Raw genomic sequence first — 17,054 nt, 5'->3', positions numbered from 1 at the left:
GAATATAGTTTTAAAGCATTTCCCCTGAATATTTGAGCATTGGATCAAAGAGTTTCTTGCAATTGTTGTCTCTGCAAAGGTGAAATGGAAAGAAGAGTTGCAATTATAGGGGCAGGAACCAGTGGCCTTGTCGCCTGCAAATACCTTCTGCAGTTTGGATTTAACCCAACTGTGTTTGAAGCTGATGATGGCGTTGGAGGGCTATGGAGGCACACTATGGAGTCCACCAAGCTCCAAAGCAATAAGCAAGCATACCGGTTCATGGATTTTCCATGGCCTTCTTCAGTGAAAGAAGATAATCCAAGTCACAACCAAATGCTAGATTATCTTAACTCCTATGCTCAACATTTTTCCCTCATTCCTTACATCAGATTCAACTCCAAAGTCATTGATATAGATTATGTTGGAGGAGAGTCTACTGAAGAAATGAAGTCATGGGAACTGTGGGGTGGTAATGGCAGACCCTTTTGCTCCAAAGGAACTTGGCATATTACTGTGCAACATACCAAAAATTTATCCCTAGAGGTATCTATGTATGTCTAAGCAAGTCTTGCTTTCATTTGTCAATTTCTTGATCTGTGAATAAGTATCTCCTTCAGATTCTGGTATTCTCTTGCTAGCTATGTATGCACAAACATCATTTTGTTGAATGGCTTGGAGGTTAAGTTTGAGTTCAAAGAATGAGAAAAGGGACATGTTTCTTAGATTCTTTTTATCATTTACAATGGTGTCTTTTTTGTTTTAATGATATACTGAATTGAAAATTTGTATGAACAGGTACACAAGGCTGAGTTTGTTGTTCTTTGCATTGGAAAATACAGTGGTCTTCCAAACATTCCTGAATTCCCACCGGGACAAGGTCCAGAAGTTTTTTATGGCAAAGTTATGCACTCCATGGACTACTCCAATCTGGACAATGACACTGCTGCTGAATTGATCAAAGGAAAAAGAGTCACAGTAATAGGCTCACATAAATCTGCTCTTGATCTTGCAGCTGAATGTGCAAATGCAAATGGTGAGAAATTGTTTTTGTTGCAAAATTTTCTACTCAACCTGCAGAAGAATTTATTCAGTTTGGCTAGTTTAGTACTTCTAAATGTTTCCCTTCTGATGTTTTACTCCACAAATCACTTTTGCAGGAGTCATGCATCCTTGCACAATTATCCAAAGGACTGCATACTGGTTTTTTCCAGATTTCAACAATTGGGGAGTTATTGTTGGATTCTTATATTTTAACCGCTTTGCAGAGCTTTTTGTTCACAAGCCAGGAGAAGCCTTCCTTCTTAGCCTTGTGGTCACTTTACTTTCACCATTGGTAAACTTTTCTGTGTCTACTTGAAAAATGAGAAAACTTGAAAAATGAGAAAACTATCTTTCAAACAAGTTATCTGCAAAAACTGATTTCAATAATTTTATTATTAACTTTCAGAGATGGGGAATTTCTAAAGTATTAGAAAACATTCTGAAATGGAAGTTGCCATTGAAGAAGTATGGATTGGTACCTAGTCACAGCTTTCTTCATGACCTCTCCTCATGTCTGCTTGGAGTATTTCCTGATAACTTCTTTGACAAATTGAAGGAAGGAAGCATCCTCATAAAGAATTCACAAAGTTTTAGCTTTTGCAGAGAAGGTGTGGTGATTGATGGAGAAACCAAACCCTTAGAAACTGATATAGTCGTTTTTGCAACTGGATACAAAGGTGATGAAAAAATCAAAAACATCTTCAAATCCCCAATATTCCAAAATCAAATCCTTGGGCCAGCAACTTCCACAGTTCCTCTCTACAGGTCAGTCTAAAATCTGTATGAAATATTATTTGTTAATTTATCTTTGTCAATAGATTTGGTTTTGGCATGTTGAATTATTTGAGTAATATGAAAAATGTAACCATGGCCTACGTTGTACTGCTTCAGACAAATAATTCACCCTCGGATTCCACAGTTGGCAATAATAGGATATGCAGAGAGTGCATCTAACATTTTTGCCTCAGAAATGAAAAGCTTATGGGTGGCACATTTCTTGGATGGAAACATTGAAGTGCCAAGTATAAGAGCAATGGAGAAGGAGGTGAAACTGTGGGAAGACAACATGAAGCAATATGCAGGAACATATTTTGGGAAATCATGTTTTGCTAATTTTGGCATTTGTTATCACGATCAACTTTGCAAAGACATGAAGCATAATCCCAAAAGGAAGAATGGGATTTTTGCAGAATTGTTTGAACCTTATGGTCCCGCTGATTATGTTGGCCTTACTCGTAAATGAGAATTTGAAAGGATTATATGATTTGTTTGGTCGATGCGTCTCTTCCATAACAATTTGTATGCCTCTTTAATTGCACAAATTGTAAGTTACTTGCATATATGTCTACAATTTGATGAAATGTGGTTTGACCATACACTCATGCTAATTCATTTCTCAGCATGGTTCCTAAAATGTTGACAACTATCACAGAAACAATAACTCTGCAACCATATTTCACAACAAAAGTCCAATGTCCATGATTATCATTCAACTTATCTTCATTGGTCCAATTAGTACACTCCTGTAAATTACCTCATCACTCAACTCATCCACCGTCAACCAAAAGCTATAATTTTAAATCAATAATTAGCTTGATGTTACGAAAATGAGGGCGATCAGCCTGAATGCCAGTATCAAATACCACACCATAGTTACTTATTTTAGGAATTAGGTGTGAGGTTAACTATTGTGATTGGCCAAGAGGAAGAACAAAATAAGATCATTGGTATCACAAAGGCAAAGGTAAGTCAGAGGCAATGCTATTAAATTGCTAATGGACTATGTTCCTACATTTCCATGGAAGGTAAATTTGCTTCCATCAATTGTTTTCCTAACAAAATTACATAAGTTTATCATTTTTTACACTTTACAAGTTTATCTAAATACCTAATTAGTTTCTCATTTTCTTACTTCTCATTTTGTCTTCAATTATCATGTAACTCTATCACGAGAACATGTTGGTATAAAATTATAAAACTATAAAATAATAGTATTTTACGAACTCAATTAAAAATTATAAATTTATTAAGTATTTAATAGATCATAATATACTTTTAGGAACACTAAAATATAAAGAAATACGAGAATGTTACTAATGAGAAAGTTCCCAAATACTCATGCCATGAGAGGAAAAGGAGACTATATGGTTTTTATAGCGAATACCACCAACATTGACATCACTTTGATATGCTAGATTGTTCAAAGTTCCTTTAAGTGATCATCATTTCCAATTATAGAAACCTCGATTATATTTTTTTTTTCTAATATCTCTCATCTATGTTACCATAAACCTTTATAATAACTTCTTTAAATATAACAGTTACAAAAGAGAAATTAACATGTCATGTAAAACCATTCACAAAAAATTGGTGCTAATTTGGTTGCAAATGTGATAATATATCAACCATTATTTTTAAATCTATAATAGGTTATTTTTTTATTTTAATTAAAATATTTTTTGGTGGCTATATCAATGGAAAAAAAAATTAGCGACCAATATATTTTGGTGGCTAATTTTATTGACAAAATTTGACTTGTTTATATATAATATTTTGACATGTTTGTAAATCATTTAACATAGATATAAGTATTACAAATTTAATTAACTCGCATTTCGTCTTTTCTTCAAGTTTGCCTCAACCTCTACTCTTCATTTTTGTGGTGGAATGAAAATAACAACCAACGAATGTTCAACTTATGAAAAATCGGACAACAATAGTGAGCTTCATCAATCATGTGGTGGTTGGACGACATGTGATCCAAATCCATTCATTGTCGCACCTAGATTGTGTGAAGATTAAGGTGAAGGCGCACACATAATCGAGAGAGAGAAATGATCGTTATTCAGAACACAGAAGAACCCCAGGTCGACGGTCAGAGTGATGCCAATGTACGCTTGTCCGTTCCAGATGATGCTCTTGATTACACGGGGTGATAGCGGTACAATACGATATGCTTCATTCTTGACACCAACTATCTCCAAATTGTGATTTCAACACCTAAAAGCTCCTGTTTACAAGAAAGACACAAAACCCAAATGTATGATCCGAAAGGTAGGTAACACATGATGAAATCATCAAATAATGCGATAATGCATGAAAATCGCCTAAACTAAGTATAAATGATAATGCAACTAAAATTCAATGGGAAGTGTTGTCTGTTGCTCGTGTCCTCCACTTTCATCTTCGTGTGAGATATCTTTGTCTTTGCATCCAAGGGCGTGAGTGTCGTAGCCACTACTTCGTAGGTTATGTTTTCCCGTTCCTTCGCATGTTGTCGCTATTGTCTTAGTCTCTCATGTTGTCGTTGTCGCCGTCACCTCTCACGTTGTCGTTGTCTCTTGTGTTGTCGCCTCTCACACTGCCATGTTTGGCAGTGTCCTCCTCACTCTTCTATCCCAATTTTGAGCACAAGGTTCTTTTTTCAATTCCTTGTTACATCCTATTTATAGATTTGCATTGGTTGACTGGTTTATTCGTTAAACTTTTACTAATCAAAATGTTGTTAGGAGGAAGGTGAATGAAATAGATGTACATTCATATGAGATTAATAAAATCATTTCATTTTATCTTCCATGAAGAGGATTGACACATTTTGTTTCTTTTGATCATGAAATAGTGACTGTGAAATTTAATTGTTTTTTTTACGGGTGTCATTCAGTCAACGCCCATTTTTATTTATTTTTTTACTTAAGTTTAATTTAACTTTATTTAAATAAATAATTTCTACTAATAAATATGATTTTATATTAGTTTTATCTTTAAAAATATTTTAATAATATTTAATTTCTATTTCTTAAAATAATTTTTTATATTTATCAAATCGGTTGTTTAAACATATAACATACAATTTATTTTTAAATCTTTTTCAAATTTATCCCTCCACCTTTTCTCAAATCATCTTCGTCGAATGAACATTTGATGATCATTTACATCATAAACTAGAGCACAATGTTCTAGCAAAAAAATTGTGTTGAAAAAAATGTAACTCTCCCCTTGTATTTTTCTTTTTTTTTTTCTGGTTTCGAATTTTATTATTTTTCTGGCTCGCAATTGAACAAGTTGCTGGAAGAAGCTGAACGAAAAAAAGAAGCAAAAGCTAGTGATTACCACCCACTTTCTTCATTCTGCAAGAGTCATGTCCGTCGCTACTTCTCCTCTGCATCAAATACAATTTCTCAAATGTCCTCGCTTTTCTTCCAAATCCCACTTTCGCCCTCGTCGCTTCCACTCCCTAACCCAGAGAACCATTCCTGCAATCTCCGCAGTTGCAGCGGAAACGGTATACTCGCTTGCCCTCTGCCTTCCAATCATGTTCGTTATATACCTGTCATAATCCTTCATTTCATTTAGCTTATTGGTTATGATTGATATATTTCTTAGAAACCCAATTTAATAAATATATATGGTATCATCATGGTTTAGCATTTCAATTTTTTTCTTCTGTGAGCTATTTGGAGTTATTTTGTTCTGCTGGAACGACTGTGTCACATGATTGTTTAATTCCCGTTGGAAGGATTTCTTTTTTATTTTTCCTTCAGGAGTTGCATACACAGCAGGATCAATCAGTTGAAGCAGATGTGTTTGCTTGCCCAATATGTTATGAACCATTGATAAGAAAAGGCTCTCCTGGTCTGAATTTGTAAGTTGGTTTATGCATGGCGGCATGTGTATTTGGTTATTACGTGTCTAAATTCCAGGGTCGTAGTGATTAACCAAATGGTTTTTGAGCTTCAGATCAGCAATTTATAGATCTGGTTTCATGTGTAAGATATGTAAGAAGTCATACACTAGCAAGGACAGGTATCTGGATTTGACTGTGACTGCTGGATTGAAAGATTACACTGAAATTCAACCAGCTCGGACTGAGCTTTTCAGGTATGATTGGTGATATGACTCCAATTTATTGTCATTGCTACCACTATTATCATATGTTGCACATACCTGTTTATCAACAATATCTTGTTATGTGTCTAATTTTCCATGTAAATTTTTTAGAGGATACATGTTTTTTTTTTCTTTTTTCCATTTTTGTGAGTTATTTTTACATGTGGCACTAGTTGTAGTCTAATTCTGCATGCCACGATTGTTTGGGAAAGTTCTAATGATTTCATTTGCGTTTAAACTGTTATTAGGAGTCCCCTTGTTTCCTTCTTATATGAAAGAGGATGGCGTCAGAATTTCAGGCAAAGTGGCTTTCCTGGTCCTGATGAAGAGGTATGCATTCAATGAAACATGAATTTCATTTTTCAAGTATTGAAACATTTTAACTGCATGACAGGCGTTAAATATATATATATATATATATATATATATATAGGCACCAACACACATACATGTACATATATATCGCAACAGGGTGAATCTGAGATTCTATATTGTTTTGTTCATCTGGCTTACCTCATAGTAATGCAATGCGTATTGAGACTGTTACATATTCTTTATGATGCAGTTCAAAATGGCTCAAGAGTACTTTAAATCTGCTAGAGGTGGACTTCTTGTTGATGTTAGCTGTGGCAGTGGTTTATTTTCCAGAAAATTCGTAAAATCTGGAACCTATTCCGGAGTCGTTGCACTAGATTTCTCTGAAAATATGCTTCGTCAATGTTATGATTTCATTAAGAAAGATGACACACTTTCAACAACGTATTCTTTTTCTCTTCATGTATTCTATTTTGAATTTAATGCAGCTAAAGAATCAAATGTTCATTGTTTTTCTATTTGAGACCCAGATGCACTCAATAGTGTTTCATTTTGTTGTTTGCAGTAATATTGCTCTCGTAAGGGCAGATGTTTCTAGGCTTCCCTTCGCATCAGGTTCAGTTGATGCTGTTCATGCTGGTGCAGCTTTGCATTGCTGGCCATCTCCCTCCAATGCTGTAAGTGCTGTGTCTTTATGTGATGAACTGTTTGGGTTCGGGTAACCTGTTCATCAGACTGATATCACTGTGTGTATGCGCATGTCAATTAAAAGCACGAACCAGTTCTCTACCTAAAAAGACTGTCCTTTCACTCACTCTTAAAATGCATGTCTTCTCTGCATGCCTAAGTTCCATGTATAGTTTATTTTTGCTATTATAAGTACTTATTACTTCTTACATTCTGTTTTGCTGCATTTTTACTTCATAATATGTTCAACCTTTTGCATAATTACCATGTGAGCTTAAAACTGATATATTTTGCTGATATTCTTATAATACAAATACATTTTTTAATTTGTTCTTCTGAGAAAATGTTTGCTAAACAGAACAGTTATTGCTTCAATGTCATAAAATAACTAAAGTATTGCATCATAAAGCTGGACACTTTCCTCCAGAGATATAGAAAGAGATTATAAAGAGGAACCTGACAGATATCAGACAAAGCTGACATAGATTTCCACTTTATAAAATTTTCCTGAATGAATAATTGAATCTAATTTTTGTATTGGAGCACAGATGGATTAATGGTAGTTATTTTCTTTCTGATTTTATTGGTCAACAATATATGTGCCTGTAATGTGCATAAGATGTATAAACACATACATGATAATTGTTCAAGTGCACACTGGTTGAAAACTATTTTGGAGAACAGTAGCTTATTTTTCTTAGGCTTTCTTCGCTAGCAAAAATAAATTATTATCTTTTTCAAAATAAGCTGAATCAAACACACTGACAAATCTTCTACTACTTGTACTGGATGTGAAGAGAAGAAACATGGAAAATTAGTTCCTGCAGCAGCCTCAAAATGCCAATGCTGCAGTTGTCTGCACTACTTAAAATAACTTAGCCTAAATTTTATCCTAAATTTTTATGTTTACATTTACCCTAATTTTAAACTAAATAATCATGAACCGCTCATTTCCTTATTGGATTGTACATTTTTTGTAGTGTTGACTTTTATTCTATCCATATATTTGCGTGTTCTTCCAAATATTTGTTTAACGCTACTTAAACATTTTAATTTTTACGATAACACTGTAAACTTTCTATAGGTTGCTGAAATCACCCGGATACTAAGAAGTGGTGGAGTTTTTGTTGGAAGCACTTTTCTGCGTTACAGTTCATCAACTCCCTGGTTTATACGCCCTTTCAGAGAGGTAAACTCAGGCCGTGATTATATTCAATTTCCTGTCATTATTATAATCTTAAGTGTCAACATTTTGCATGCTGAATGTTCATTGTGCCTGTCTTTTAGTGTGACGTAGAGTTCTTGATTATATCTTAAATCCATGAATGAAATATCTGTTCCACAATTTAACGAGTTTACCTTGAATCCCAACCAAGTTGATTTAAAGGTCTTTTGGTTTGTAGAGGACTCCACAAGGCTATGGCTATTTAACAGAGGAAGAGATCAGAGACCTTTGCACTTCGTGTGGTCTTACTAATTACTCAAGCAAGACTCAGCAGGCTTTTATTATGTTTACAGCTCAGAAGCCATAAAAATAAGTTTGATCTGTTTACAATAAAATTTATTAATTCCTTCTGTATTAAAGAAATTGTAAATAAACGAGAAATGAAAAGGTAAAAATCCGGGTCTGATGTAAAGGCTCACACGTTGTAAAATACTTCATGCATGAATCCCCTGTATAACTTTGAATTTTGACATTTTTTACAGAGAATTGAGTAAGCGCCAAAAGAGAAATTTGATTAGCAAAGATCATGTCAAGGATTCGGAGGAGAGTTATTGACAAGTAAAGCTATTACATGTGACTTTGTGAATCTTAAGTGCTATCTTGTGAAATTAGAAACGACCAATCAAGCAGTTCTGCTTTTATTTCATGCTTCAAGTACTTCTGCTAGAACTTCAACCAATCTAGCTTCAAAAAGATTCCATCTAAGTGGTTTTTTCGAAACAGAAAATTTTCCTGACATTTTTGGGAGCTGCAATAGTGCTATTATCACCAAATCTTGTATTGGTTGCCAAACACTGCAGTATGTCCTCAGGGGTCGTTAGATTCAAAATTTGAAACGACATTTGATATCATACTACGACTACCCTTAATAGAAAAACTAACAAGGCAAAGTTTTCTAGTGTTGCACAGTAACACAATAACTGAAGCAAACTATTATCTCTTAAAATTAACTTTGTTGAAGGGCACAAGGCACAACCAGTAAATTTCTTTTATGAGTTAAAATAAGCAAAAGAAATTCTAGGGAAACAGAAGTGACTATAATCCAGTATTTGGTCCTTGAAAAAGGACATGCACGTGATATGGGCTTTAAAATAAAGGCAATAAGATAAATAGTACAGAAGGGAGTGGGCATCCAATTAAAATAGTAGAAGAAGGTGAAGCTGAGGTAGAATAGCACCGGCCGCTGCAGAATGAGCCCCTCGTGCGGCTCATTCGCTGACTCGACTTCTGTTTCTTCTCGTAAACCGATCGTGTCTGCTTTCGCCCACATATGGATCTTTTATAGGTAACTGTTATATCAATTAAACACACTTCAGAATATGCACATGTTCACTTTCACTAATCAATCTACTGCTCCATTTACATTAAAATTCTAAAATTTGTTAATTCTTGGTTGCCTTTAGTTTTGGAAAATATATATATGTTTGTGCATTAATAAACTAATACATTTGGTATACTTTTTATTCAGTAACATGTTGTTTCTGTTGGACTGGGACGTGCTCACTTATCCAGGACGAAAATTCACTCTGGTGGGTTCGATGGTTGACCTACAAAAAACTATATGTTCAAGTTAGATATTTTTTTTTAAGATATAAAGTAATCAAATTATGAAAAGTGTATCTTACCTGAAATTAAACCTTTTATTTATAGGATTTAAAATAATCAAACATATTAATTTACCTCTTAATAGTCATTAATGTTACCTTAATCAATCATCAATAGCAGTTATTATATTGATTACATTTTAACTCTACTTTTAACTTTTGTCATGTCCAATAGGTTGCAAAGTTCTTTCCATACCCCAACCAATCGTATTCCACCTTCTAATTTTAATTTGAATAGTCTTTTACTGTATAAAAAACATTATGTTTTTAGTCTTAAACTTTAATATGAATTTTTAATTTGTGAATGTTTGAAAACTTTGATATAGTTTTTAAATTTTAAAAATGAATATATATATATATATATATATATATATATATATATATATATATATATATATATTTAATTCTTTTAATCAAGTTTTAATTTTTTTAACGTGTCAAGTGACCTTTTAGATTGAAGTTTAAGTTATTTTTACTTTCTAATACGTTTTAATTTAAATATAAGATTGGAAGATCTTTTAACACATAAAAAAAACTAACACCATTTGATTAAGAAGATTATATTAATTTAATTTTAAAATTTTGAAACTAAAATATACCAAAGTTTCTTATACGAACAATTTCTAATTTTATCTCTAAGTTTAAAAATAAAAACATAGGTTTAAGAATTAAAAACATATTTAATGTAATAATAAACTTAATTGTCACCATTTTCATTCATTTTCTACATGTTTGTAATACTTGAATTTACAATTTTTTTATATTAAAATTGTATAATTTTAAAATAATATAATTTTTTATTATTTTATTTGATTTATAAATATGTAATTAATTATTTAAAAAAGTTATCTAATTATTTTGAAGTAGAAAAAATTATTCATTTGCCTATTTTATTAAATGCATAAATTATTTTTTATTTATTAAAAGGTAAAACTGTCTAATTAAAATATAACATTAAAAAAATCATTGAGTGGACATTTCTTTTATATGATAGTGTAGATAAATTATTAAACTATTATGTTTTCATTTAAGGCTCTACACAATTTAATAAATAATGTAACATATTTGAGTTTTAAATAATGATTTGACATCAAGAAGAGTAAGGTGATATTTTCTTAAAACATTTAAATCCGCTTTCAGTTATAACAAAATGGTTGCATTTCGGTATCGGTCTCTAGAAGTCTTATTTTACTTCCATCGTTCAACATTTTTAAAAATTACAAATTTTCATCTTATTAAATAGATATCAAAATTTTTTAACGAGAGATAATATAAATACTCCTAAAGATATATTAAACCATCAAATTTTAAGAATAAGTAATTTAAAAGTTTAAAAAATCATAGTTAACAGTCGTAGTCTAATAATATACATGTTTTTATTTATCTCAAATAATTCTAACTAAAAATTTTAAGTATTGTTTATCTTCAATGTTAAGAATTTAAATGAAAGTTTAAATTTTAGATAGAAATGAAAAGTTAAATATCTTATAAAAAAAAGTTCATAAAATTATTGAGTTAAAATTTAATTTTTGAGTTAGAAATGATATTATATTTTTGTAAATGTTTGGTAGTTTGATATTATATCTTTTCAATATAAACTCTTTAAAAGATCCCTCTTTCCATCAATTATGATTTTTAAACAATGTGTTATTATTAACGGTGGTTCCGAGTTTCAAAAAGAATTAATTTCCTAAGCTAATCGGTCAAATCGAGTTTCAAACATTTCGTCGTATACTGCTTATTAAAACATAGATAAGAAGGTACATGTAAATGGCTGAATTTGCAAAATTGTGTGCTAACTGGAAGGGATTTTTCAAAAGCTATACCTATAAGTAGTGTTTAAAAGACCAAGAAAAGGTGTGGTTAGAGAGTAAAGACAGAAAGAGTAATTAAGGTCCTCAAAATTTGCACTAAATTAGGCCCTTAAACAATGAATTTGGCATTGTGTAGTGTGCTAAATGTGTTGTCCCTGTCTGTGAAATGTTTGTTAGAAATCCACATAATGCATATATTAAAGTACACACTGCTCAGTGATGATTGGTTCCACCGAGTGGCCGATTACTGATTGATTCCCCCAAAACAGGGCATTTGGTCTTACGTAGGTGTCTTGTTTCAGATTTTTGCTGCTGAGTTTAGGTCATTTTGCACTTACTCTTCTGCCTCCACATGCACAGCATACACCACCAAGGACAGTTTTTGTTTGGAACAGCTTGATGGGCTTAGTGATAGAGAATGGAAGATTGAAAAGTTTGGACAAATCTACCTTCATTTGCCTTTCTCTTTTGTCTTCTCTCTTACCCTGAACCTGCAAAACTTTAAACTTTTTAAATACTATATATATTCTAATAATTGAACTGCTACTTATAAAAAAGAAAAGTAATGATTCCAGACTAATACTTCAAGTAATTATGGTTAGAATCCAAGTAGAGTTTAAGTTTTTATACAAATTAGAAAGGTAAACATTATAGACGAAGATTCTTTGAACTCTGGGTAGTATCAATCATTTATATATGGATTGATTCATGTATCATTCATGCTGGCGAACGATCCTTCTTTGAATGAATTAAAACTCATACATTAAATAAAAATAAATAATAAAAATAATAAACAAAAAGAAAATTTAAAATTATAAAATTTTGAATTAAAAATAGTATTATAATCCAATTTTAAATAATTTCCGGTCCTAATTTTTATCAAAATATTTCAAATTGATCTTCCAATTTTTTTTGTCTATGTTGGATCTCGATTTTAAAAAATAGATGTAATTTTGTCTTTTCAAATATATCACATGTCACTTCAATATTTTTGCTTTTTTTTAAATTGTCTACTAAGTCAGTGTCATGTCACTAGACATTACTAGTGTGATGTGGCAGTAACAATACTTACCATGAGTCAACGTTAGTACCATATGTCATTGTTTTATATTTAATTGAGTTCTTATATTTATTATTTTGATTCAATTCACTCTTGTTTTCTTTTAATGAAGCAATTTTGTCCCTCTTCAAATCAAAATCAAAGTTAATTTTATATAAATGTTATATTGATACTTTTGTAGAGTTAGTTTAAAAATAATTCCAAAAATATTTAATAAAAATATTAACCTTTAGCTTGGCCGAAATCAACTTCACCTTCAATCATCATTTCGGACCAACTCGGCTCGACCTTGGAAAGACCCTTGAAGGATATTTTAGGTGTTGAGAAGCTCTCTTTTCTCCTCCTTAGACTTCAATATTCATCAATGGTGATTTTGTCTCTTTTTGTTTGAGAAGGAAAATTAGTCACTAATTTGAGGTGTTGATGTAAAAAGGGAGCGAATTTAGAGCATGGAGAAGCTGTCAATAACTTTGGGAAAGGGCGTACATCTCTCTTGGTTTCAAAATTTTCCTTATTCCTTTAGTTTGTAGAAACCTAAGTCTTCTATCCTAGAGGGTTATTTCTATTCGTTAAAATTAATTGTAAAACAAGAAATTCTTGTGTAACTTGGTGTTGTTAATTATATATGCTTTTCTAATTCATGTTAGTATTCAATTTCCATACTCAATGCTTGTTATGACTTAATCACTCATGGCCGATTTGTGGTTCTTGATGTATTAGAAAATATGACTTAAATCTAAAATTGAAATTGAACACCTAATGGATGAAATTAAGATTATTTTTAATGCATGAGAAGTGGATGGATGAACTTTATTCTTAAGAAATTGTAAATACTTTATGTTATATTTTCTTAAACATAAAAATATCAAAAAGAGTTTCTTGTGTTTTTGTGCACTTTAATGCCTAATTGAGTTATGAAAGAAAGAGTTGTCATCATGTATTGTATGAGTTGGGAGAGAACTGATATAAATACTTATTACTTGTTACATTATGATCGAACCGACAATCTTCATTATGGATTGACTCAATTCGACCTTTATTATGGACCAACTACACTTGACTTTCATGAATAGAGTGATAGTAAAGGGAAAATGAGTAGAATTTAAATTTCGTATATACTTTTGAATGCATTTAAAATTCTACTATGTTATTCTTTTGAAATTTCTTCCTAAGTTTCTTAAATTTGAATTTCCTTATGCTTTATCCAAACAAATTACTTTAGTATAAAAAAATTTAAATTATTCAAATAAATAAATTTTCCTTGTAAATTACTTCATCCAAACACATAAATTTCCATTTTAGTGTAAAGAATTTTAAATTCTATAAATAATTTTTTCTTCTAAATTACTCCGTCCAAAATAGATAAACTTCCATTTAAATTCCTGTTTTAGAAATTTCAAGCTGCTTCATTCATTTGTAAAGTCATTGGAAAGAACCAAAGATTTTACGGTGAAAAGCAAGACTGAAATAACATCTTGGTCCACAAAAGATTTTTCTTTCAGAAAAGTGATTTTTCAACCTTTATTACTGTTTACTCATTGACAAACTAATAAAATGGAAAGTTGAAATATCTTTTTTCCCAAAATAAAACTTGCAATATATTGGGAGAATTTTTCCAAGAAAAGTGTCAAAAGAAAACAATAAAACAAACTTTTACTTGGATTTGTGAAACTTAAAATGAATTAAAAAGTAATATCACTTTTTGTATATACGTGTGTATAAGAGTTGGAGTATGTCAGTTATCCTTTATAAATTTATATATACCTTTTTTAAAACACCGTTCATAACTACCACATCTCAATGTTTAAGTAATAATTTTCTCACTCAATCCACAAGTTATCACTTGAACAAATTATTTCAAAGTTTTATAAGTAAATTATTTCAAAATACCACTTACACAATAATAATTACTACATCATATTTTAAACTTCACACCAAAATTCTTATTTTAATATTGGTGCATATAATCATATCCTAATATCCACACATCATTTCAACAACCAAATATTTCACCTAAATGTGACCAGATGCAATTAATTGATTCTCCTTATAGTGTACCTGCTGTTCATATATACCTCCAAAATCTTAAAGTGTACTAACCTCCAATGTTTTGTCCATCTCCCCTTAATCAAACTCTAAAGAAGGAAATAAAATGATTAACTACGGCGGTAAAGAAATCGACTTGCAGTAATCATTAATTTGACCTATCTATATTTACTAGTTACACAGTACAAATAGCTTATAACATCACGCGTTTAACGTTTAATCACTGAATTATCAAAGTTAAAAATGAGTGGTGGCATTTTTTAAAATAAATGCAATTATTAAACGTTGTTTAGAATTGTAATTCGACGTAAAAGGATATAAAACGTCAAATGACTTTTAAATTCGACATCAAAAAGGTTAATGAATTCAATAAAAAATTGAGCGGGAGATTGAAAATTCATTCACTTTATCTTAGCGCACAATACCCTCTTTTCTTCTCAAACTTTTCTTGAACGAAATTTGACGAGCATCACATGTAATCTTTATTTCGTTTGATACAAATGCATGTTAATTAATTACTTTATGTATGATTTTTGTCTGTTTGAACCGATTATTTTCGTGCTCTTGTCCTTCATAGGCGCATTTTGCTTTCTCTCTCACTGTGACGAAACTTTATTCCGACGAACCCACCTTTTGAAGGTTAGTTTTCGTTTTCGTTTTCATTTTGAAGAACTTGTTTGTTGTTTTTTTTGTTAAACTTGTTTGTTGTTGTTGTTTAGTTGAACTTGTTTGTTGTTGTTGTTTGATTGAACTTGTTTGGTGTTGGTTATTATTGTTTGTTGTTGATACTACATGTTTATAGTTCATGCTTTATAAAATACCAAAAGCTGAAATTTGTGGTTTTTCTGCTTGCTTTTCAAGTCTCCTAGAGTTGTAAAAAAGGATCATAATTAATTAAAAAAAACAAAAAAAAATTTATTAACGTTGAGTATTGACAAAATTCGTCGAACGTAAATTTAACGTCTCCTGATATGACATCGTTCGTGATTTCGCCGTTAAGAACCCAAAATATTCGACGTTGTATGCGATTTTTGTACTAGTGAGACCTCCTAAAAAATTAATAATATGTTATTAAAAAGCAAATAATTTTAGGGATCATATATAGTCTTAGTAAAATTTTAAAAGAGACAAAATTTCTAATTAAATAAAGAATGAACTATTATACCTTATTTATAATTCTTATTTTTAAATTATATCCTAAAGAAAAATTCTGGTTTTTCAAACAACTTTTGTTGATCATGATTTTGCTAAGTAAAAGCGCTTGAATAAGTAATATTTGAAAAGTTGGCTATCTAGGTGCAATTTGTTCACGACAAAAGTTTGTTGAGTGATCTTGAAAAATAATCTAAACCTTTTTCTAGTTCTTTCGTATGGATTGAAGTCTTCATGAATTTCTACTTTCTTTTAAAAAAGAAAATATTAGTACATTTAAATAAAAAATTAGAAAAAATTATTATAACAACTGAAAATCACATCATAAATATAATAAAAATATCTTCTAATTAATATTAGTTATTGTCAGAAAAATCCTATATATATGTCATCAAATCCTTGATTAAACATCATAGTCAAGGATGGTCTTGGTCGTGATATTTTAGGGCTCCACTTCTAAAACGAATTGGTAATGAATGACGTGGCATTCTAATTTGTGTTAGTATGTATATGAACTGGAATGAAGACATGCATCATTCTAAGACCAGTTCATGAACTTAGAATATTTATCTGACTTATGACAGTCGATTCTCCACTTTTATGTCTTTTTATTCTAAGTCAGTGGCTATGAAGGTGCATGCATGAACGGTCATTGCGGGATGATAACAAAAATTTCGAAAACTGGTAAATGATTAAAAAATGTACCTTATTTTCATATCAAAATTAATTAGTGTAATTATTTCAATGATCATTTCAATTCATTGTACAAAAAAAGATATCTTAATTACTCAAGGTGGTTTAAGAAATAGAGAACTATCAAGATTTGTATGTTTTCTCAGTTAAATTGCCACCTTTACGGCCATCTTGCTAAGATGACAATAATAAAAAATAAAATGGCAGTTTGATTCCATTAACGTCGTTTGTTCATATTTTTTCGAAATTTATTTATAAAACATACTATATGGAGGAGAGGAAATTTCATAGTTACTTCAAAAGTAATATAAAATATTATTTCTAGTTTATTTATATATAATTTTTCACAGTGTAAAAAATTAAAATATAACTTTATTTAATTTATTTAATTTGTAGATAATCTGTTTCTTTCTTTTATGTTCAAGTTTAACCTTTTTTTGGAATCTCTAACTTTGTTACTCTTCTTTTATTTGTTCAGCCAGATTAACATTGTTGAAAATATTTTTTTTCTAATAAAATATTGCTTTTTTTTAAGGCTTAAATGCTTA

At 30.8% G+C, this 17,054-nt stretch overlaps 2 protein-coding genes across 2 annotated transcripts; both read left to right on the top strand.

Moving 5' to 3' along the window:
- The first annotated feature begins 14 nt into the window (after nucleotides 1–14).
- Nucleotides 15–2,477, top strand: LOC124849039 (putative flavin-containing monooxygenase 1). Its single transcript, XM_047326902.2, has 5 exons — nucleotides 15–525; nucleotides 778–1,015; nucleotides 1,140–1,315; nucleotides 1,430–1,788; nucleotides 1,915–2,477. The coding sequence occupies exons 1-5, from the start codon at nucleotides 85–87 to the stop codon at nucleotides 2,264–2,266; spliced, it is 1,566 nt and encodes a 521-aa protein (XP_047182858.1). The 5' UTR covers nucleotides 15–84; the 3' UTR covers nucleotides 2,267–2,477.
- A 2,614-nt stretch (nucleotides 2,478–5,091) lies between these two features.
- Nucleotides 5,092–8,623, top strand: LOC124849029 (S-adenosyl-L-methionine-dependent methyltransferases superfamily protein). The gene is made up of 8 exons (XM_047326874.2): nucleotides 5,092–5,305; nucleotides 5,565–5,665; nucleotides 5,761–5,901; nucleotides 6,159–6,240; nucleotides 6,476–6,669; nucleotides 6,791–6,902; nucleotides 7,997–8,101; nucleotides 8,316–8,623. Exons 1-8 carry the CDS (start codon nucleotides 5,162–5,164, stop codon nucleotides 8,442–8,444), a joined length of 1,008 nt encoding a protein of 335 aa, XP_047182830.1. The 5' UTR covers nucleotides 5,092–5,161; the 3' UTR covers nucleotides 8,445–8,623.
- Nucleotides 8,624–17,054: the final 8,431 nt, after the last annotated feature.

This window comes from Vigna umbellata, chromosome 2 (genome assembly GCF_029865625.1).
Source record: "Vigna umbellata cultivar VRB3 chromosome 2, Vumbellata_1.0, whole genome shotgun sequence".
NCBI classification, from domain to species: Eukaryota; Viridiplantae; Streptophyta; class Magnoliopsida; order Fabales; family Fabaceae; genus Vigna; species Vigna umbellata.
The sequence above is the reverse complement of the archived record's forward strand: the minus strand, read 5'-3'. Positions and strand labels throughout refer to the sequence as shown.

What these genes read in the sequence shown, in the direction of transcription:
- LOC124849039 (XM_047326902.2), top strand. Translation starts at nt 85, where the DNA reads ATGGAAAGAAGAGTTGCAATTATAGGGGCAGGAACCAGTGGCCTTGTC. An exon ending in TGAATGTGCAAATGCAAATG is followed by an intron (nt 1,016 to 1,139) that starts GTGAGAAATTGT and finishes TCACTTTTGCAG; the next exon opens with GAGTCATGCATCCTTGCACA. An exon ending in TCCACAGTTCCTCTCTACAG is followed by an intron (nt 1,789 to 1,914) that starts GTCAGTCTAAAA and finishes GTACTGCTTCAG; the next exon opens with ACAAATAATTCACCCTCGGA.
- LOC124849029 (XM_047326874.2), top strand. Translation starts at nt 5,162, where the DNA reads ATGTCCGTCGCTACTTCTCCTCTGCATCAAATACAATTTCTCAAATGT. An exon ending in GGCTCTCCTGGTCTGAATTT is followed by an intron (nt 5,666 to 5,760) that starts GTAAGTTGGTTT and finishes TTTGAGCTTCAG; the next exon opens with ATCAGCAATTTATAGATCTG. An exon ending in GCTCGGACTGAGCTTTTCAG is followed by an intron (nt 5,902 to 6,158) that starts GTATGATTGGTG and finishes AACTGTTATTAG; the next exon opens with GAGTCCCCTTGTTTCCTTCT.